Source organism: Larus michahellis, chromosome 10, assembly GCF_964199755.1.
Source record: "Larus michahellis chromosome 10, bLarMic1.1, whole genome shotgun sequence".
In the NCBI taxonomy this organism is placed as follows: Eukaryota; Metazoa; Chordata; class Aves; order Charadriiformes; family Laridae; genus Larus; species Larus michahellis.
In genome coordinates this window covers 7,502,819-7,525,791 of record NC_133905.1, presented here as the reverse complement: position 1 = coordinate 7,525,791, position 22,973 = coordinate 7,502,819, and the positions used below count along the sequence as shown (strand labels likewise).

At 40.2% G+C, this 22,973-nt stretch overlaps 1 protein-coding gene across 3 annotated transcripts in view; it reads right to left on the bottom strand.

The window, feature by feature from the left end:
* Positions 1-22,973, bottom strand: part of PTPRG (protein tyrosine phosphatase receptor type G) — a 415,376-nt gene that overhangs the window by 248,942 nt on the left and 143,461 nt on the right. The window contains exons 1-2 of one of the 3 annotated variants that reach the window (XM_074602190.1): positions 4,725-4,808; positions 3,772-3,914 (exon numbers count right to left, since the gene is read on the bottom strand). The exons of 1 other annotated variant lie outside the window; for it this stretch is intronic. In XM_074602190.1, coding sequence (XP_074458291.1) covers positions 3,772-3,853 — 82 coding nt within the window. In that variant the 5' untranslated portion in view covers positions 3,854-3,914; positions 4,725-4,808. Of the gene's footprint in view, positions 1-3,771; positions 3,915-4,724; positions 4,809-22,973 lie in introns of those variants that run through there. One more of the 3 variants, XM_074602191.1, reaches the window with a different exon arrangement.

Here is a 22,973-nt window from a genome sequence, read left to right as displayed (position 1 = left end):
GAGCACAAGGATGCGATGACTTCTGTTCCAAAAAGGAAAAAAAAATGTCTGGGCCTGGAAGAGAGATGATTCAGGGTGGAGAGGGAGGAATATACTAGTAGTCTTTAAAATCAGAAATTGCATGGAGAAGATGAACCCAGAGCTACTGTTCACGCTTTGTGCCAACCCAAGAGCTCCAGAGCATCAGGTGTAACTACGAAGCGGTAGGTTTACAACAAAAAAGTGCTTCTTCCTTTTGCCTAATTCATGCATTGCCACAGGACATTGCAGAGGCCAAAAATATTTAAATGGTGCAAAAAGTCCATTAGACAAATGCTTGGGACAAAATCCAACCAAGGGCTATTAAAAACAGTTATGCAAATACAAGCTCTGGCTGAAGAAGCCCCTCAACCACAGAGCATCACTGTCTGGCAGGGCAGGCCGCAGACGCCTCGCCGCCTTCTTAGGCTCTTCCCTAATCAGTAGCCCACCTAATTGAGTTAACAAAAGACACAAAATACTCAGCTAAACAGACCCCTAGTTTGCCCTCTATGGCCATTTTAGTATTTTGCTAAAGATGAAGCTGAGACACATTTAATTGTGGTGCAGTGGGATCACAATAGTGATCCCCACAACTCCATCACCTGCACTGGAATAAGCAGAAAACGTAAAGAGCCACTTTGAGGCAATGTATAATTCATGCAAATGTTGCCATCTAAGCTCTTCGGGCTTTTCTTAAATAAACAAATAATTCATTCTCCACATCCTTCTGCAATCTGAAGCTAGTACTAATCATGCTGATATTCTTGCAGAAGTTAGACGCTCAGCTGAACCCAGGGTCCATTGTGTCCTGTCTTGTCTCAGCAAGAGCCAGCAAGTAATATAAAAAAAAAAAAAGAAGGATAGGGAAAAGAGAAACAGAGATGAGGCAGCTCCTCCTCCTCCAAAACAGAGAGTCAGGAACAGAATTCAGGTATTTTCAGTTGATGTCTGTACACTTCTCCCAGATTGTTTCAAAAAGACAAAGAGACAAGATGGGATTTTTTTCCACACAGGCATAGTAACTACCGTGGAGAAGCATTTGAGCATCTCATGCAGATAATATGCCACATCTGAAGAAATGTGACCCACAGAAACATTTTAATTTATTTCACATATGCATAAACCATGACGGACACCAACAGTAACTCTCCTGTATGTTTCAGGCAATTTAAATGGAAACCATGTCCATTAGTCTTGGGCTAGCGCTGTGAAACCTCTAGAGATAGGAAACACAAGTCAGAAGGAAGAAGTACAAGATGTATATGTAAAGACATCTGGTATAGCTTTCTCAAATTTCAGACTTGAGCACTGTCAGCAATGAGCACAGCAAGTTTCTTTTCTTGAGGAGTCTGATTCTTCACTCTTTTTTTATCATATAATTTCTACTGTCCCGAGGCCATCACAAAGCACATGATAAAGGAACAGACACCGCCTGCTCTATAAATCCAAAAAGATGAGGCTTCAGAGAGGAGCAAAATATCCAAAGTCAGAGAAAAATAACAGGGTCTGCAGACATGTCAGTGGTTTTTTGAGGGCCTTTTTTTTTTCCCCTGACATCAGCTTGTATTTGCGTAGCTAGCTTACACCTTAAGCAATGGGCAACACAGATAAGGTCCCAATGGTGTAAAGCAGCATATGATTCTGCACAGAATCAGCCTCAAACTCTGCAAACAAGCTGGTTAGCTTTTGATATTCTTCTAGCATTTTTGGTATAGCCTTTGACATCTAGTTTCAAGCAGTCTAGAAGCGACATGAAGCAGCACTGTTAGTATTCCAATCTGAAAAACAGAAATATGAGATCCATCGAGATGATGCAGTCTAGCATTGCTTTAATTTAGGTGACAATATGAATGAGTCACAGGTAATTGCCAGGTACCACGAGGAACACGATTACCTTCAGTCAGCACCGTAGTCCCACTGCCAGCTACGTGCATTGGAAATAGTTTTCTGCAGTGGGAAAACAACTCAGAGAAGCAGAACAGAGATAATCAGAGTCAAGAATTCATATTAAATATGAGTGAAAATATTTGATGAAAGGATTTCATTATTACAAATAAATCACAATAGTATTCACTGTAAGGTTCCTATTCTCCAAATTAAGAAGAGTAATTACTTTGCAACTATCACCAGGAAGAAAATGGATACACACCCCTTCTTAGAAAAATATTCTCTTTCACTGCTCAAGGCAGTACAAATTGCACACTGCTTTTGTCCCAGTTTTCTCTGAAAGATCTGCTAGATCGCAGACACGTTTCTGAGCAAGATGTGAAGTCCAACTTCTAGCATCTGGTAGAAAGATGCATCAGTATCTCTTTAAATATTTGGTTTCCTGCCTAAAATTAATGCTGGAATATCAAAAAGAGCCCTGTGACACCTCCAGTGAAAATTTTCCCCTAGAAGACTCCCAATTTTAACAACAGAGATCTCAGGAACTACTTCTCTAACTTAATGAGCCTTGGCAGCCATTCAAATTAAACACTCTATTGTGCAAGGAGCTAATTATGCTGAGATTAAACCCAGAGAATGATAGGGACATTTACTGTACTTCTGGCAATTATAAGAGCTCTCAGTATTGGAGAATACAGCTTGTATTTCATAATTCTGAAAGATGTCCTTGCTAATCCAATAAAAAAATTGCATGCACACACATATAAGATTAATTGAATTTTAAAAACATTTTTCAACTATTTCCGACACATATACATCCACAAATTATTATTATTAATATTATTTGTTTGGCCCTATTTCTCCTGTATCTGAATGTTCGTCCTGTATCCCACATACTCATTTGTCATAATCCTCCACCATTACTCTGAAAGGCAATTAATGTTAAGTTATCTCTTTTCCTAGGAAAGCTTAAGTAACGACAGTAAGATATTTGCTCATTTAGTATTCTAATTAACTTTTCCAGTATCTTCCTTGATAATGCCCCTTTCTTTCCCAGAAAACCAAGTGGTCAGTTATCTTTTTCACTGCTACCCAAAGACAACGCACGCAAATATATGGAGCTTTCCTTTCCTGGCACACACAGGCAAAAGCACTTTTGAAATTTCACGACTAAAACCTGTCACAGGATGATTTCCCATGTCGTCTTCACTAATGCCTACTCAGACAAGGTTCGATTATGCAACATAAATTCCTTTAAATGCCCATAAGAGCCAAGACAGGCTCAAGGCGAGCGAACATCAATGATCAGACTCTACTTTAGCTAAAGGTGTTCAGCATCTCCTAGGAATGGACCCTTGCACACACGATGGGAAACTGGGTAGCAAAACTAAAGGAACTTGGATTTGCAATGGATTTTGCGTCTTGTGGTTAGCTTCACCAGTGTCTAATAGTGTGTGTAATCTGATTTAAGGTTCCCCCATCCCAGAGTCAAGGCACTGGCAACAGCTGGTTCCCCAGGGGATTAGCTGATGTCTAATGAAAGCGCAGTCCCTGCAGCACCATTCCTCTCAGGGCTGGGCATTAACAGAGCTCTTTTTCTCTACCCTGGCCTCCGTTTTCACAAAACTTGTCAAACTGCAATGTATTCAACACTCCTAACCCCACTTTTCCTGTCCCATCACATTCAGGAGCCTTTCCAGCAGATGCAAAGATTTTTGGGAGGACAGACAGGTGGACAGAAGCATCAGCCTGAGAAACTAAGCCACTTGATCCACGCTTCAGGTTGTGATATTGGTCGAAAGCAATTTTTCAACTTTTCGGCCAAAACCAATCACCGAGCAGAAGGAAAGCGGTCCCCATTACCTTGAGCCAGTGGGGATTCCCTTGAAGAAGCCGCTCCAGAAGTTGTGAGGCAAAGCCCTTGTTCCCGGTGGGCAGCATTCATACACAAATCCTTCTGTATTTCTTTTTCATGTTCTGTTCTCTTCTATCAACATATTGTTTTGCTTAAAGATGGAAAACACAAATGTGAAAGGCCTGACCTCACTGGGGCTAAATGGGTGTGAATCAGGGCACAAACGAGCGGCATCTGCAAGTAATTATTACTTAAGCAGGTCTCTAGAGGGTTGGAGGCAAAGCAAGGCTGCTATTATTAAATGTAGCTTACTGTAAAACAAGATAAATCAGAAAGAGTTACAGGTAATTATTAGTATGTTGTCATTGGTCAATCAACAAACAGCATTTAAGAAACTGTGATAAAGTGATTTCATAATTAACTGCTCATCACCAACACTTTTAGGGAGAATAGTGGGGGTGAGCTAATTGTTTTAGTAAAACCAGAAGATAAACAAATTACAAGTGTCAAGAAATAGATAGTACAGCAATACACTGAATGAATGCATTTTCTAAGCTTGCACTTTGCTCTGATCTTTATATGGTTTTGTTTCTATTGCAAAGCAGGGACGTATAATGCACTCACTAAATCTCATTCCATTTATGAGAAATATTCACACTCAGAAGCATTCAGGAAGCGGTCTCTGCATTTTCCCTACAGTAGTATTTTAACCCAAAGGACATTTCACATTTACTTCTGCTTTCCCTCACATCACCTCCTGCTGCCCCCCGCCAAGTTCCCATATTTCTGATGACACGAGGTGCTGGGAACAGAGCAGGGACAACTGAGCCCAGGGAGCACGACCCTGAGTGTGATACCATTTCCCCTTCCCGTCTGGGGCTCCATTACAAGGGAACCATTAATTACAGAAGCCGCATTAGACTTACTACACTGTGGGACAATCTCTATTTTAAATTTGTACCTTTTTAATTCTAGAAGAGCCATGTCCAAGGGGGTGCAGAGCCAGTGTCCATACTCCTCCTGCTTTGCCAACAGCCTTCTCAGAATACACCCTTTGGCTGCTGTTATAATCATGACCTTATTAATACCACCTGGAAAACTCCGGCCACAAAGTTGTCTCAGCTGAACATACAAGTCGTGCTAGCTCCTCCCCTCCAAGGTTTTAAATGATTGCTTTTAAAATAGAGATAAATGAAAAATGCATAACTTGAAGACAAGTATCTTAGCAGGTTAGTTTCATAAAATCTTTGTTACATTTGAAAAAGGCAAAGATTGCAGAACAACAACATTCTGGAAAACTTTCCTCTCAATTATGTAGTCAAAAGATTTCAAAAAAGGAATGAATTTGCTTAATTAAAGATTTACAGAAGCCTTACTCGCCACCATTCCCAACAGTTGCTTCTCCTGCCAGGATGCAATATCTGTGTTTTAAAACCTTTACATAACTTCTGAATTTTTCCATCTAGCTCCAGCGAGCTAATATAACCTAACTACATAGTCTGCTATGTCCCTGTGCACGTACTTGCAGTGAAGTGTGAATGCTGCATGGGAATAGTTTAAAATATTTCTTCAATATTTTATCATAACTTTGGTTGATGTTCGTTTGTGTCCCCTCCAAGCCCAGGAGTTTTTCCCTTTTTAACTACCAGGACTTGGAATTTTCTGGTTTGTTTTCCTCTACTGTGGATGTATTCTTATCTAAATATATTTCAGTAATTTTTCTATTCCTGACCCCTTCCTTAGACTGCCTACTTGCACAGTGGTTTGTAAATAATTTTATTTTTTTTTCTCCTTGGATAGACAGACAGACAGATTCTAACATTCCTTTCGTTGTAAGACTATTATATGTCATTTGATAATTATCAAGATAGGTAATTCTCCTATATCAGTATGTGGATTTTCAATTAATTTTCTTTTTTTTAAAAGACAAAGACATTAGAAAACAGACAAAATTAAATAAAATATAAATATTCTATCAAAGCCATACACCAGTAAAACGTATCTCTTCATCCATTCTCCAGTCTGCTGTAATTGAAGCACAGTTTCCCAGATTAATAGATACAATATCACTATTTAATCCTCTCCTCGGTGACAGGGTATAATGATGTGATGAACATGCTACTTAATGGACTACCTGAAAGTGTTCAAATACCATGGTGATGAACACAGGCTAGAAAACTATCAAAAATATAATAGAATAGAATGAGAATTAAGAAATAAATCAGCATGTAAGGAACAAAATTTATTCAGGGATGTATGGGGCTTTTCCTTTCCCATAGGCATTCCCATTTTTAAGTCCTTTATTAATATTTTTATTTTTCCCACAGCTTCATGTGAATGCATAGGAATTGTACAAGGAATAATCTAAATTATCTTGCAGAGCAAGGTTGATGTCTCCCACAAATTAATATTAGCTCAGTAACTTGGCAAATTGTGTGTATAAATCACCGAAGATACATGGTGCCTCCCTGTTTCAGTATAAATATATTTTACCATGAATTTATTACTTATATTACGATGCACCCTCAGCCTGTAGCATTTATTTATTTGTTTTTAATTTCAATAGGGCAGAAATTAATTTGCCAGCCATACAGGCTCCTTCAGCAATAGTTGACCAGTGGGATCTAAGAGCTCCTGGAAGACATCCAGTTTTAACCTACTCCAGAGAGGCTGGGGCAGAAATCAGCTTAACCTAGCAGCAAGGGGAATTAACCAAGCTATTGTAAAGTCAGCCTGTAGATAAAAACCGTGTTTATGCAAAGGACAAACATTAGCAAGGACTATTTGGCTTTGAAAGTACTGGATGTGTTTTTATGTGTACCCTACACAGGGACTCAGACTACACGATACTTACAGTATCCCTAGAATTTATATGAAGAGGAAGATACTGGCATCCAGTCCCTTATGCAACAACACAGTTCTGTAGGGTTCACTACCAACCACCCGCAACCACCTACTTCATGATGCCACCCCCAAATAAAGCTTAAAAACCCCCTAGTTACACTGCATAGCACACACTACACATAGTCAGACCTGCATGGATCTTGCCACCTGTATGGTTGAGTCGAAATCAGTTTATCCAAAGAAAGAAAAACGTTAAGAAAACCCCATGGATATAAGATTCAACTTTTTGGAATGACTATGAAATGCTGTTGTAAACAAAATCTCCAAAACATTACCGTTCTAGAGGGGGAAACATTGAATTATCAACATCCTTACATCTCAATCAAGTACCAAGTTAACTTTGTTTTTAATTACTGATGAGATTAAGACCATCAGGACTGATTTAATATACAAACAGTGCAGAATCCCTTTAGGTTTTGACAGCTTCTATATAAAATTATAAAAGGACATATAAAATAAAGTCTTTACGCCCAGACAGTAATCAAAAGCAGAAGAGAGCTTATGTAATAAAAATCGAATCATTAGAAACATTTTGTAAACCACGGCTCATATAAAAAGCCAATTTTTAAAATACATTCACAATTAGATTGTCAATTTACATGCACACACACGCTGTACCATGCAGAACTCCTACCCAAGGACCACCATGTGTCTTAGCTTCCAGTTCAACCTCTGTGTAAGAGGAAAGACATCCATCATTTTCAGTGGACACTATACCACTTCCCACGTGTCTTATCCTTACACACTTCACTCATAAAATATCTACCACTGTCCCCCTGACGAGCACAGAGGACTTCATAGAGGTAAGCGAGAATCCATTTTACCAATATGAGAAGCAGCACCGGCAGCAGAGAAGAGACTCGAGGTCAAGGTCCCAGTGTGGGAAGGGACCTTAGACCTACCAGCAAATGTGCCCCCACTGAAATACACCCTTCTATAGGGCACTAAAACATTATCCTTGATGTACTTGGCCCACAGTAAACACTCCTCTATCATACTTTTCCAAATTAAAAAGCGGGAGTAAAAATATTCATTTAAACAGATGGACAAAATATTTTCAAATCACAGCTCCTAAGGTTGAAAGTTAAAAATGTTATATAGGGGATTTGTACTTTGTACTACAAGGAATGAACAAGAATAACATGTAACTTAAAGCATTCAATTTAGAAACTTTTACTAAGTTCAAAACAGGACTATACTTGCATGGTTACTTCTACGCGACACTTTCTCAACATAATCTTCACTTTTCTGTTCCAAAAACTACAAAAAAAAAACCCCAAACCTAAAAACCCTAACAAAACAAAAAAAGGAAATCCATCAAAAAAAATCAGAATCAACAAGGCTTTCAAAATACAGAGGTGATGAAAGACTGCTGTCTTATTAACAACATCATCCTTTCCTACCTATTAGAATGCATTTGAAGAATCAGCATTTTAGCCAAGTTTATTATTAGAATAAAAAACATGCTTTGCAATTTGTTTTTTATTTTAGTCACTAAAACACATAATTATATTAATTCACTTGCAAAAATGGAAACCATAGTGGTTTCCAAATCCTTTGCTTATTAAAAATACCATAATCACTTTACAGCTTTACTTAGATTCATTTTGTTATAAATAACTGTGTTTAATTTATTTCATAGATATATAGCCAATGATAAACCACTTAAACATAGCCACGGGTATAAGGTTATAAAAAGTTACTGTCAATAAAGTATCTGGAATATGACTCAATATGCATAGTCATGTTATTTACAAACAGGCAGAGGGCAGGAATTAAACCGTACAGCTGGCCTGGCATACAATTTATCAATGATTAGCAGCAAATGCATGATGCTGAATACGGGTGTGAATACACGCAATCCCTTCATGTGTTCAGCGCCTGCATTAGGAGGTGAAGTTACAGCAATAGAGTTGTGTCCTTATGCAGAAACGTAAGATGCATTACCATGAAAACACTTAGAGATAGCAGAACTGCCTTTTGTCAGCTCATACATATTTGGTAAGTTAAAATAATGACAACCCCAAGTTTTATTTCCAGTAACAGATGCAGCCTGAGGGAGACAGTACAAGTTGTGTCTTATGTCTTACTATCCTGTTTACCAGCCTCCACGCTGATCTCCATCTGCTTGGCCCTTCCATTAAGGCTCTCTTTGGATTTTAATGTGTGCCTTTCAGCCAAGCTTCTCACCAGCTGACAAAGACAATCCTGGGCTCTACCACTGGTTCAGGACCTAAGAAGCCGCACCAGGCAGCCAGCTCGCATGTCCGGACTAGGTAACCCAGAGCTACTGGTTAATAAAGGGGCTTATTAGCTCAAGGGCTTCACAAACAAATGGTCCTAAACAGGAACTCACTCTCTAAGACTGAGAAGACCTTGGAAGAGACACCCAGCTCTGTTCTGCATTAAGTCAGGGGAGGGAACTTTGAGAAGTGTTCCCCAGTTCTTCCAGTACCGTTGGCCCACAGTCATCCTGCGGTGCATCCATCAGCAAAAAAGCACATCCAGGGCCTCAACACCTGCGCTCCTGGACAGATGACACAAGAACCCAGGAACATGAGAAACGTCCCACTGGCTCCGACCAACGGTCCGCAGCCGTGCATCTTTTTTATTTGTGGGACTTCAGCTTCCGAGTGCTAGTTTTCATTCCCTCTCACACACATTAAAAGGCCCGCAGTGTTTCCTCCCCGAAGAGCTGCGTTCGTGGAAAGTTATTGTCTGCTCCTTTTTGAAAGGGGGCTAAAACATCACCCCATTTCACACAAGTCACTGAAAACGTCGAACAGCACAGCTAACATCATGGCCAAAATTAAAGCAGTGACAAAAGGACAATAAATACGTGATTTCCATACAAAGAAAAAAATTTACTATCATAGCCTACTATAGGATCACGTTTCATTCTCAGAAGTTTGAAAACATCTTATCAATACATAACAGATGATGTTAAGGTAGCACATTGCATACAACTCACATTTCCCATCTCATAAAAAAGATGACTCTATCACAAACCCCTTTTGATCAGAGAACAATGGCCTGAGCAGAAACAGCTTCCAGGGTTGTTTGTCCATATAATTACAAGACTTAACTCAATTTTCAGTCAGCTGCATTTAATGACAAAACTTGTGTCCCTGCTCCACTAGCTAATAACTCAGATTATCTTTGAAAAAAATATCCTGAACAAAGGTTGCTAATATGTTAACCCACTCTGCAATATTTTATTTAATTGGTAACCCCAATAGTTTTGTGTATGGCATGATATCATCCTTTGAAATCAGACGCAGAGACGTGGAGATAATTGGGATTGATTACAGCACTCAACAAAGTAGGAACAAAGACAGACAAATTATGGTCTAAGAGAAGAAATGGGAGCTTTTTCTGACTAAACCATGAAGTCACACAGAAGTGAGAGAAATATATACTGGATTGTGAAAGATCACATTTTGTCTAAGAATCATTTTCTGCTCTACAACTGCAGGACTGAGGTACAGTAGTATCATTTTGTACCTGTAACAGGGATGCTATTTATTATATTTTATTGACTTGAATTTTATTAACTTTTACTCACACAGACTTTAAGCACAACCAAGTCACTGCGATGAAAAAAAATAAAATAGTATATGCCACTCCAGGTGATTCTGCAGGGTGTAGAACAGGAAACTCTTACGCAGATCAGCCACGGTCAATGGCCAGAGAAGGGTATGATATTCTGAACAATGCACAAAAGAGTGGGCCAAGACAAACTCTTGTGTATGCTCTCTAATGTCAGTAGCATTTTTAGAATAACTATCTACCCTAAGTAGTCAACCAGAGGATTTGTTCCACTGCACTGGAATTTAACTACATGCGCAGGCTTTTCAACCCTCCCAGGAGTAGGCTAAGCTGAATTTGACCTATGTTTAGATAGGTGAAGTGCGTACCTTGGATGTCTTGAACATGAGGCAAGGATAATTATTTCTTACAAACACTGTTATAACCAGATTCCCAAGTACCTGCACTTTTGTAAAGCAATCCTGATCCCTTCTCAACTTCTTACAGGAGTAGTTTCAATTGTAAAGCAAGCAGACACCACAAATAAGCAGAACAAAGAATAAATCCATCTCTAGCCAAGCTTCACCAGTCATACTTCAAGCAAACAGCTACAGAGCAACTCAGCAAGAGCGTGTCTATCAGTGGGAGTCCACCACCTCTTCCATACAGGTGCAATCTTCCTTCTGCCAAATTCAATTCTCGGGTAGTAACACTTCAGCTAAACTGCAAAAAGGAGGATATTCTGAATTATAAGAGATTTGCAGCAGTTTAGCTACAGCAGTATGATTAAGACAAGTAAACCCGCTGGCACTTTCTTAAATTTGCTAGGCAGCTCCTGTTGTGTTAGCCATGCTACAGGAGTAACACATGCTCAACAGATGAGGACAACAACCCAAAGGCTAAGATAGCAACTAGTTCTCAGGTTCTTCCAGCAAACCTAGGAGCGTCAGAAGTTTGTGTTTTCAAGGACTGTTTCAGCAGAAACAAGACAGAAGCTGGAATAAGGCACACAATCAGCTTGAGGCTCTCTTAAGATGAGTAAGTCTATCAGAAGTGATCAAACCTCCTCTCCCCTTGTCTGGCTGCTGAACTGAGTATTTTTCCCTTGGAGAATCAAACACCAGTGACCTATTTCTGACTTAAGATATCAAAGATACTAGACACATTTCATCCATGCTATATTGCAAAGAGCATGGCCTGAAATGACAGAGATTGGGAGAGGAAAAGTAACTTAGGTTTCTAATGCTGGAATCAGACCAATGAACTTCCTCCAGATTTATAGCAGCGTAACTACAAATGAAATTGGACCGTTATCTCTGGTTTTATAGCCGTTGGAGTGGCATAGCAGGTATCGGGCCAGCTGCCACAGACCGTATTTGTTAGGGAGGGCTTCTTTCCCTCATAAACCATATGAACCAATTTCACTAGTCAGAAAATAATTATATGGGTTTGCATACTTCAAAAGCCTGTGGAAAAAATTATACGTTGGCTGTCAATTTAGAATTAGAGTCTATTGTTTTACTTTATTTTGCTCAGAGTATAAAGCCATTACATGACTAAAATTAAATAAAACTGTTTCCTTGAGAGCTGTTTAAAATATTCTAATGTATTTGTCTTAGAGCTTCATTAATCCATTTCTAATTCATTCTGCAGGTTTACTCAACAGCTGTGCCTGATGTAAACTACAAATCTGGATAAAATTAAAGCTGCTATACCACTAAATCACTTTATTTTCAAAGACTTAACAAAAATCTTCTGCTCCTTTGGATCACAATGGCTTACAGGTTATTCTACCTATAGGCAAGAAAAGGTATCTTTACTGTAACATAAGAACAAACAAGGACAAATACTAGAGTTTAAGAATGAAATTAATTTAGATATCAAGCACAGAAAGTATTCTGCCATCTATGCCTTTTTTAGGTTGGAGATCAGTCTTCATTTTTAAGCTTCCATGTGCAGTATTGGAACAAAGCTGGAACTACCATTTTATTATTATTTATAGCGTTGTAGCAGCTATCACAACCTGCAGTTTTTCTTAAAAGAGACCGGATTTCACAGAAAAGCAGCTGTAACTAAGTATTGTTTACGTCAAAGATGATGTACTGTAACAAACAACCATTCCTCTTTCTGTTTAAGTAAAAATATAATTAAGGAGCCTAGTTATATAACATCCTCTAAATAAATGAAATGCTGCCTTTCAAGCGGTTTTGGTTACTCTCAGCACTGCAGTACCTACAATAGAAAATCACGGTGGGTTTACCATTCAACAGTGTCTTGGGGTGCAAATGTTCAAGTAATGAGTTACTCTGCACCCTTCAGGCTTAGCTATAGTATTACTGTATGGCAGAGCTTCTTTCCAATTTAGGAAATGTTACACTAATTGAGTATGCAGGCACACGCTCTCCCCATCCCTGATTAATTAGCACCACTCTAGCTCTTCACATCAATCTTGTGAAAACCACTGTGACTGATCTTGTCTCACTTGGAGCTGAAAATTACTTTGCCAATAGCATAACATAATACTTTGGTATAAACAACAACAAAGACGGGACTCTTTGGTGGCCCCATGATCGTTCCCTTTATGTTGCACATCTCTCCAGTGCTTTTGAAGACAAAGGACAGGACTTGAAACAGCAGACAAACGCAAGTCAGAAAAATTAAGATGGCACGCTGGATGCCCTTTATTTTTACAGTGGTGTCTCTGATCAACAGCAATGCATCTTTTGCAACCCCTGGTTCGACAAGATCGTTTCAATGGTCACTTTTGCATCCCCACCCTTCCTTTTGAGGAGGAAAAGGCCTGTTTAGGAAACCATTCTGGAGTTTCAGGCATTCCAGAGTAATTCCTGGAGGATTACTGCTAACTCTTGACACAGCCAGACTACACAGCATGACCCAGGGCCACGCTGCTGCACTTCCCTTTCTTAAACTTTGGAAGAAGTCTTTCTCTCCCTTGCCCAGCAGCCATTTTGAACGAATGCAAAGGAACAACATGAATTGCAAAATGTTTTTTCTCACGTCGTCTTTTGCTACTGACAAGTCAAATCGTTGAGCCAAGAAATGTCAGCAATACAGAGATGAAGGCTGATGATTTCAGGGCAGAAGTGAAGTTTTCAGGCAGAATTTCCCTACTGGACCAGGCTGCTTTCATCACATGCATCGCAACTCCCAGGCTAGCCTAAGGCTGCGTTCCCAGCCTGCTTCCAGCCCCATTGTTTTACACATTCTGCTTTCTCACAGTCATCAGCCCAGATTTCACAGGCCATATTGTCTGCCTCTGAATTCACTTACGAGTTTTAACCCAGAATTTACTAAGCTCCTCAAGCTGTATGTTTCTGAACAAAACCTCAAGAAAGGCTTTGTGGGTAATACCAGCCTTTCTCTAATCTCTTTGGAGCTGCTGCCCCCCAGCTGAGCGTCCTTCTATCATAGCCTCATGTTCCAAGATATGAAATATAACAAGTCAAAGGAGATGAGATCTACCCCAGTTCTTCCACCGCCATATTTTAGCGACACTACCAGGAATTTCTGCACGGGGAGACGTGAAGGTGCAGCACACCAGTGGGAGCCACAGCCGTCCTCGCCGGTTCACGCGCGCTGGGTCACTTCTGTGCCTGTAAACCCTCTCCCTCCCCTCAGTCCCAGTGGGAAGCAGCTCATTTCAAGGAGAGGATGTGCCCTCTGCCCGCAGCGCTGCAAAAGCAAACAGAGCTCCCTCCCAAAGAGGCGTCGGATCTCCGCGAGGTTGTCGCTGTGATCCTATTTGTGCTTGTTTTGGCTGTCTCCCTCACCCAGTACTCCAAGGAAAAGTCCTATGTTCCTTTTATAGTCATAGAAACTGGGTGAGAATCAGATTTGCCATTAAGTTGAAACTGAAAGGATTTTAAAACCAGCCATTACCAGAAGGTTTACAAAGGCTGAGATTTTGAAAGTGTCCTGAGGGAGGCAAAGAACCTCTCAGAAATTAATGGGAATTAAACATCCAAAACCCATGGGCGATTCTGAAAATCCTATCAAAGTATCTAATACTTCTATCTGCCAAAGACACTAACATTTAAAACAAAAGTGATTTTATCATTGGCTAAGAATCAGTTTTCAAGTGAAAGAATTGCAAAATATTAAACCAATTAGTCTGTTTGACAACTTGACGTGATTTTTCCCAGATGATGAGAAGGCTGCAGCATGGCAGGAAATAGTAAGATCATGACATAAAAGGAGAAGTAACTTCTAAGAAGTCTCAGAAATCTATTGGTCAGAGCTCAGACCTCTGCGTGAAGAAATAAGCACTTCTTTGCATTTGGCAAGTATAATGTGGGTATTCACTACCTAGGCATAACATTTATGATCCCCTTAACTACTCGTTAACTTGCTTTGAAGTGCTTAGGTTTTACAAATGACGTGATAGCTAATCACTTTTTTTGTGGTTCTATCTTCTTTTTTTGTTGCCTAAAACAAAGGTCTCATACATGCAATATGGATATTTTAAAGTAGGTCGTACTAACCTTTCTTAGAGCCTTTTCTCATATAACTAGCTCCAGCAGATTACTCACTCGAGGCAGGGACACTTGTTCAGCTTCTGTAAGTCCAAGCCATGCCAGTGTGAGTGATAGGGGAAATTTAAATTTAAGCTTCATTTCACATGGGGAAAAAAACCCACCACATTAGAGAGCTATATAAAAGGTCACATCAGTAAACAACAGGGACTCAGAGACATAACTGTTAAGTGTTCCCTAAGCAATATAACACATAGAGTTTCTAAAAGAAACAGAAAAAACGGTGACATTAAGAAACACGTTTCCCGCTACTTCAACCTCGCTTCCTTATTTGACCTATGAAATTAAGCTACGTGCCTCCCAACCCACACACGCACATTTTCATACAGTCAAGGTTTATATGAAAATGCCTCGTTTGCTGTTAAGAGTGACTTGCCTACAATTGGTTTCATGGGGACCCAACGCAGGATCATCACCAGCCCAGCCCGGCAATGAGAAAATGCCAAAGCAGCGTTTTACCACAATTCCCCAGACCTCTATTTTCAACTACTCTGACGTTGTAAGAAAGAAGATTCAATTAAACAGATTCTTTAGGCTTACTCATCCAGCATTTTATGAACCATCTCACTTCTTATCAGGCTAAACCAGATATTTATTATAACAATAAGGAGATTTCATACTAATGTTTCACATTCACTGAAGCCCAGAGATATTAAACAAGATCATTTACTGCTGTCTGCTGCCATTTAAAAAAACACATTCAGAAAACGTGAGGTGTTCAAAGGTTAATTTGGATTAATGTCAATAGATTTTGCTAACTTCTCCCAATCCTTGACTCCTGTACTTCCTCGAGGCCATAGAGGCCTTTGCAGTTCATGTGGAACAGATCCCAGCCACGCGGAGACAGAAACGGCTCTGCCCCCACTATCTGCTGTAATGCTCTTGGCCAACCCAACCCACTCACTCCTTCCACCCAGCCTCTAAATAGTACCTGAATTTTCGAGACGTTCAAGCGGAATAAAGCAGAGACTTCTGGATTTCTTTATAAGCCCGCGTTACCTGGATCCCCGCGCTGCGTCATATCACTCCTCCCAGCATGCTCAGTCCCGGACCCATCCCTGACCACCTTCACACAGCACCCTCCGCTCCAAAGGGTTTATATCGCAGCCATGGCTCTCCCCTTCCCTGCACCACAGGGGACTAAAGGAGGTTAAACACAGCCTTCAGCACGGGCAGGTGCTGGCATTGCCTTGTCCCTGCAGAGGGGAGTCACAGGGAAACCTCTCGGACAGCAGAGTTTCTGGGAGCACAGCTCCTGAAAATGAAACGGCAGCTCCGCACACAGACCTGCCCCAGGGCTGGCCAGTCTACAGGCTGCAGCAGTTTAACCTCTGCTCATGCCACAGAAAAAGCGTATGTCTCCCTGCTGCACAAAGGGCTAGAAAGCCCCCAAAGTTTAGTCAGCAAGCAAAAAACAACACCCCATGCAGCGCATGTGTTTCCTCCACACTGAGCTAGCAACCGTCAGCAGGCCCTAACATGGAGTACAACCAGACAGGACCAAGAAACACATAAAAAATAGAAATTAAACTAAAATCTGACTCCAAATAGAGAATGAGTAACTACACAAAATTAAATATGGAATTTCTTTGTCTCCCCTTCTGTACAGAAAGGTGGGCTAACAATATACAATAGGCCAGATAATGAGAAAGCCAGATGGCTGGATCATGTGGAATTTGGGAAATGAGAAATGAGAGAGGAAAAAGCAATAGTATTTAAAAACCATTCTGCTGCTGAAGACAAATTTAACATATTAAAACCACATGCTTTTTCTTCCTATAACAGTACCAGTCACTAGGCCCCTGAATATAAATCATGCTATACATGCTTTATGTACTAGCTTGGCCTCTATTGTTATAAAATATCAAGTATCCATACGATAAGAAGACACCATTTCCATGTAAACCAATCACCACCTTTATATTTATTTTCCTTTTGGTAAATCTTCTAATGTCATCGTTACTTTCCTCCTATCAAACAAAAAAATCAATGTATAAGCATCCATACTATCATTTGCCCCATTGTATCTTGGTTCTTAGTAGAGCTCCTGTTGGCACAGCAGTTATTTATGGGAAATTGCACGTTCTTTTTTCCTCCAGCTGCTCAGCCACAGCACTGCTAACAGGCTGCAGGAAGGATTTTACTCATGAAAGTCGGTTTCAGTTTAAAAATAAGCTGTACTTTACTACCAGAACACATAACCAGTTTACCATGGCAATTAAACTACGTATTTAGTAACAAATAAACAGAAGTGTTTTCCTAAATTCACACTTGTAATTAAGTATGAGTTTCTTCCATGGGACATATTCTAGGTCAGGCTGCCTGTACGGGAGTGGAAGATCATCACCATCACACAGTTTTATAGCTCCCAACGCACACTAGATTCATCCCACCAGAGAGGGAAGGGAAGGGCCGTCTCCCCCACTCCCTGTGCACCCCAGCGCACCGTGGCACCCAGCTGCGGCACCGAGCGCCGGTAACCTCAGCGCTGGTAACCTCAACGGAGAGGAGCCGCAGGAGAGGGAGAGTCCTTCAGGAGCAAAGGTCACTTCAGCAGACATTTTTTCATTTCATAAACAACAGAAGTGTAGCTGGGGAGGAGATTGTGAGAGGTAGGTGGGGCAATACACAGGATTTCTGTTTTGCGAGGAGACGAGCTACACAGCAGGGTGCAGCAAAGAATGCATTTGGCTGCCCAGTGCATAAATTGCTTTGGTGGCTCCTGAAGTGCTTAAACCATGGAAGCGTCCTCAGACAGCAATGCAAATTACACTGGTATGCGAGCGCTGTCCCACTGTGGCAATTGCAAAAGAAATTCATGTTCAAATGCCTCTTCCTGAGCTAGTGAACGGTGAAACGAGTCTCACTTTTGCAGGGAATGGAAAGAGAGAGGAAAGCAGGCACTTAAGTCACTTATCTGGCTAAGAGGGTAATTCCATAGTACAGAACACATAACATAGATGTGGGAGCATAGTATGAATATTATTAATATAGTGTGCCCTATATGCCACCATTAGCATTGGGTTTCCGTGGGCTAGATGCTCTACAAACATGCAAGAGAAAAACTCTGGTAGAAGGAAGCGCAAATGAGAGGTAATCTGTAAGGTATTACACTCCTTTATTCAGTTGTATTGTCTTTTAGAAGGCAATAAATGAATGAAGACTTCAGAAAGCATCTAGTAACCAAAGTAAAAACAGCTTCTCTGTTACAAAGCCTTTCCGTTCCCCATTTAGAAATAGTCTTTTCTTCCCTCTTCTGCAGAAATGTCATAGTATAAATCTATGGCAGCAAGACACATGTCTGGCCATTGGGGAAGGAGCTCAGCCAGCACAGCAGCTCAACCACCACATATTCCAACCCCCTATTTTTCATTCTTAACTTAACCATCAAATAGTTTCCAATGCCAGACAGCATTTACTGCCAAAAAGTTACTTTCTGCTTTGTATTCATCGTTCAAATAAACAAAAGAAGAAAAGAAAAGGAAAAAGAGGTTACCATAAGGTTCTGAAGCTCCAGAAACCAGCAAAAAGTGATATGGTGTTTTCTAAAGCATCCTTATCTAAACATCATATAACACATTTTAGTGGTTTGGAGAGGTAGGGTTTTTTGGCTTTTTGTTCCCGCCCCCCAAACTAACAGAAAGCCGGGACTCTCCTTGATGAGTTCTTCCATGGAATATGATGAACCAAGAACATACTAGAAGCAAAGTTCAAAAGATTATGTTCCACTTCCCCTCCACGTAGTTCCTTAGTAAGAAGCTTCAGGCTGTCTTGGGCCCATCGGATATAACTAACAGTCTCTTTTTAATAAAACAGTACAAGTTCTCCTAACTCTGCAATCCTGAAGATTTTCAGTAATAGCACTTTTATCTTCAAATCATGCACTGCATGTTCCTGCAATCTTGCCCTGACACTTCATCATCAAGGGCATCCACTTTGACTAAAATTGCTAGTTCGAACTTGGCAGATACTAGGAATTTGGCTCTAGTGCTGAATCATGTTAGTTTTACTGTATGGGCTGAGAAAAAAGGTGTCACAACTCTTTTGTCATCCTGTTGAGCAAAGATGGAAGTTTCAGACTTGGTCGCAGTCTAATCACCTATGGTCCTCAACACCCAGAACAGCAAGAAGAAATACGAGGTCCTCTGCCCATGCAATACCGCTTGGATGCCCATGTGTATCAGTGTGCATTACATGTACTTAGTACTCCTCAGATACAAACTGAAGTTTTGAGAAATTAGACAGGCATTTATATCCGTTCTCAGACCACGCTGCATGATTCCATGTGCAAAAATGCTTTGATATTCTGCAAAGTTGTGGTTATATTTAGTTTGTTAAGTTGCGGTTATGTTTAGTTTGCATTCCTGAAGTGTTTTTATGACCTACACTTATCAGCAGATACAAAATGAAAAGATTCAGGAGAAAGCTCAAAATGTTTCTGTGCGACACAACTGTGAATATTTGTTCCTTTAATTCCATCACCTCTTTCCTTAAAGGCCCATACTTTCATCTCTAACCAAAGAGCTTACCTTCTTTCTAACCTATGCTTAAACCCATTACTCTCAACGCTGACTAACCACTACGTCTACTTCCATTTCTTAGGAATGTTGGTTTTGCATAAGGAGTTGGTTGTCTTAGCCGTTCTTCAAGTAACAAAAAAAAGCTTGCAAGTTCAAATACCATATGTTCAATAACGAACTTGAAGTTGGACAATGGACTAAACTCATTTATATAAAAAGGGTAGAAGGGTAAAACAACTTATAAATTACTATCATAATCTCAAATCATTAATTGCGGTTAGTAATTTAAAACAGGAACTTTATCTATTTTCATCTTGAAGAAATTTAGGAGAAACCATGGTTTCCTGTTATAGGGTGTTGTCCAAAACTGCTCAACAGAAGTCTGCAAAAATAATCTTTCTAGTTCTGTTTGAAAAGAAATACTTGGAGCTTTTCCCATTAAAAAAGGAAATGGGCTAGTCTGAAGTGCAAAACCTTCATATTCTTCAAAGAATACAAACAACCAAACAACTTAAACCTTTCTTGGGGGAGTCCAGGGAAGAGAAGGGAAGTGCGTATAACAAGGGATGACTGGATTTTTATCTCGATGCCATAAGTAGACTTAAATGTGCAGTCTGACTAATATTTGTTTAACTCAGCTTCACTAAAGTAATCAGTTTAATATATAGCACAGTTAGATGACAAAGCAGCAGGAATGTTCTGTTTTAAATACAACAATGAAATGAAACTTTCCCAAATAACTCCTAATCTTTAAAGATAAAACTGCTATCTAAGTTTACACTAGCAGAATACAAAATGGTTTCCTGAGATATTCTGGTCAGTAACTATGTGTTATAAAGGAGCTGCTAGACAAGAGCCATTTTTTATTTTAAATTACCCCAGCCAGTCACCTCTCTGCATTCTGAGGTTTCTCTTGTTGCTATTCATTCTCTTGTTTTAGATGCTGTAGGTGGTTTTCATCATTCTGGCACTGCTCTTCAGGAACAGAGAATGCTGCAGGCAGGAATGGAAGATGACTCCGAGTCTGAAAAGTGGCCACCACTCATACGGTCCTAGAGAAATCTGCTGCTCAAGCACAAAAGAATTGGTCCATGTACATAGGTGTCTGAGACGGAGGGGATGAAACAGTTCTGCCTTTCATTGAAGCATGCATACCTGAGGGCTACGTGGTGCAAGATAAGACTCAGGACGCACTTCAGATTTCTCATGAACTGTCTCCCCGAGTTCACACTTCCCTCTTCATTAAGAAAAAATGTATATGCTTTCTGCCAGCCACCCTTTCACCCAAAGGAAACCCCAATACATTCATACCTCTACGTAGGAGAGATTGGGTCTTCTGCAACGAAGCAACCAAAAAAAAACACCCAGGGAAATCTCAGCAGCAGAAGACTACCTCTGTAGGGTGTAAAATGACTAAAAGAAAAGCTAATGAGTGCCCAGGAAGAGGGCCAGCCATAGCTGAGAAGTATAATCTGGAACTTGGAATCAGGGGTGCTTTTGCTGCCAAACATATGTCATGAGCTGTTCCAATGACTGTCTGTCTGTTCTTCTATAGGAGCCAGCTAAAAAAGGCAGTCAGGTCCCTGCAAACATTCTTCCAGTTTTGACCTAGAGACTGCAGAGGGATTACTCCATTTGCATGAAGATTGTGCTTGAAGCAGTTATGAAAAACTGCAGCAATGAAATTCTAATCTGCTGATGTATTTATAGCTGAAACATGGCTTGCAAATAAGAATTCCCAAACAAAAGATTCTTGCAAACAAGGACAATTTCATACATTTCATATGATTTCATAAAGACACAGCACCATAAAAATGAATCGTAAAACCGGTGACAAAGCCAACCAATTAGTTCATCTTCTTCATTTCCTGCTACAGCAAATTTTTTCTCAAGAGTATATTTAAAAGCACATTCCAGATCTTAACAAAATTAGTTAACCCTACAACTATGTGCGACATAGCAAGAATAAGTGGTTTCTTGCACAGAAATAGTCTAAACATTAAGGAAATAAAATTAAAAAAAAGGTAAAGATCTCGCTTGCCATGGATCTCTATGTGCTATGAAATCCCAAAATGCACAATTCTGGGATACCGCAGCTGCCAGAAAGTCTGTTCAGGTTGCAGAGCCAGCCCATTTCACAAGGTTACGAGAAGCATGACAGAGGACACTGAAACAGCAAAGGACTTCAAAGGACTCTAGTGAATGGGGAGTCTAAAATTTTCAGAAAGCAATATATTGAAAATTCTATGTTTTAATCAAACGGTCAGAATTCTGCACCTAACTTTAACCCATTACACCTAGTACATATTCTATCACTAAACAACTCTTTAAACAACTGATAAAAATCCCTGCATTGTTTAGTGGCCCTTCCTGATCTCCCGCTCCACAGAAATTACAAATCCATCTCTACAACGCAGGTTTTCTATTCTTCCCGCCTCTGTATGTTACTATCTTCTCTCTGAGAATAAGACAAGGATCTAACTCTATGTGTATTTAATCACTTCACCTGTAAGCATTTTAATCATCTTTGTATTGCTGCAACCTCCCCTGCACCGCTATGCAAGAAAACGTTCCCTAACAAATGGATGGGACAAGGTCTCTGTTCACTCGGGCAATGCACAGCAGACGTCCCCACCTTGCTCTCCAAATACATGAGGCTCATTAGCCTTTGTGCAACTTCTCTGAGGGTGCCCTTGCCCTTTCAGCAGGACCCATGAGATTAATGACACAGGGTTTGTACCCCACAGCTCCTTCCTCAGGCGAGAGCTGTAAAGGAAAGGACCCGGTTCCGCCTGAATTTGAGTCAGTAGGAATGCAACTGCTTCACTGAAAGGGAAAAATCACAATGCCAGATATCTTCTCCTCAGCGCGTTTTTGACAGTGCTCTCATACATCTATATTGACTTTCCACCGCACACAGAAATGATTTGGCATATTCTGGAAATCCTGTAAACAAAGTAGTTCTAACATTTTGCCTTTTAATGTGACAAAGCAAAGCCAGAAGACAGGCAGCTAAAAGAAGTTAAAGGTATTTACAAAAGAGGTATGTCTGGGATATTTCTGTTGTCAGCTTTCATTTAAATCCCTTGGTGCTGTTAAATAGCGGGCATTCCAGTATGTGAAAAATACATACAGGATATGAATGTTTTTCCTAAGTGTGTAAAGGGTTCACACTCTCTTTCTCAGAAGAACATTCTTGCTGTCTTTCATGTTGTAAATCGTATTATGTAAAACAGACTGTTGTGTAAAATAAATGATGGTGCATGATCCTGCAAGAAGCTTAGTATCCATAAGTCGTTTTAAAGCCAACAGGAGTAAAGGGCACTCAGCATCAAGCAAATTTCTATCATGAACTTGTGCTAGCCAGTTACTGAATGAAAAACCTTATGAGAGAATAAAACTTAATGTAAATACACCTTGCCCAAGCCATAAATTGGCATGCTTGAGAAAAACCTGGCGCTGAGGAAAGATTTCCCAGATCTTTCAATTGCTCAGGAAATGTCCGAGCCACCAGGAAGACTGCTCCTCTTCAAAATCGATGTAGCAAGAAACTTGCACACCATTAGCTTTACACTGTAATGCTCAGGGGCCCAATGAGAAGACATAGGTCTCATGAACATGTGCGGTAATATTGAGTCACTGCCAAAAGGAGCTCGCAAGGTGAGCATCATTCAGCTCTATCAATAGCTGTTTGATGACTAAAAC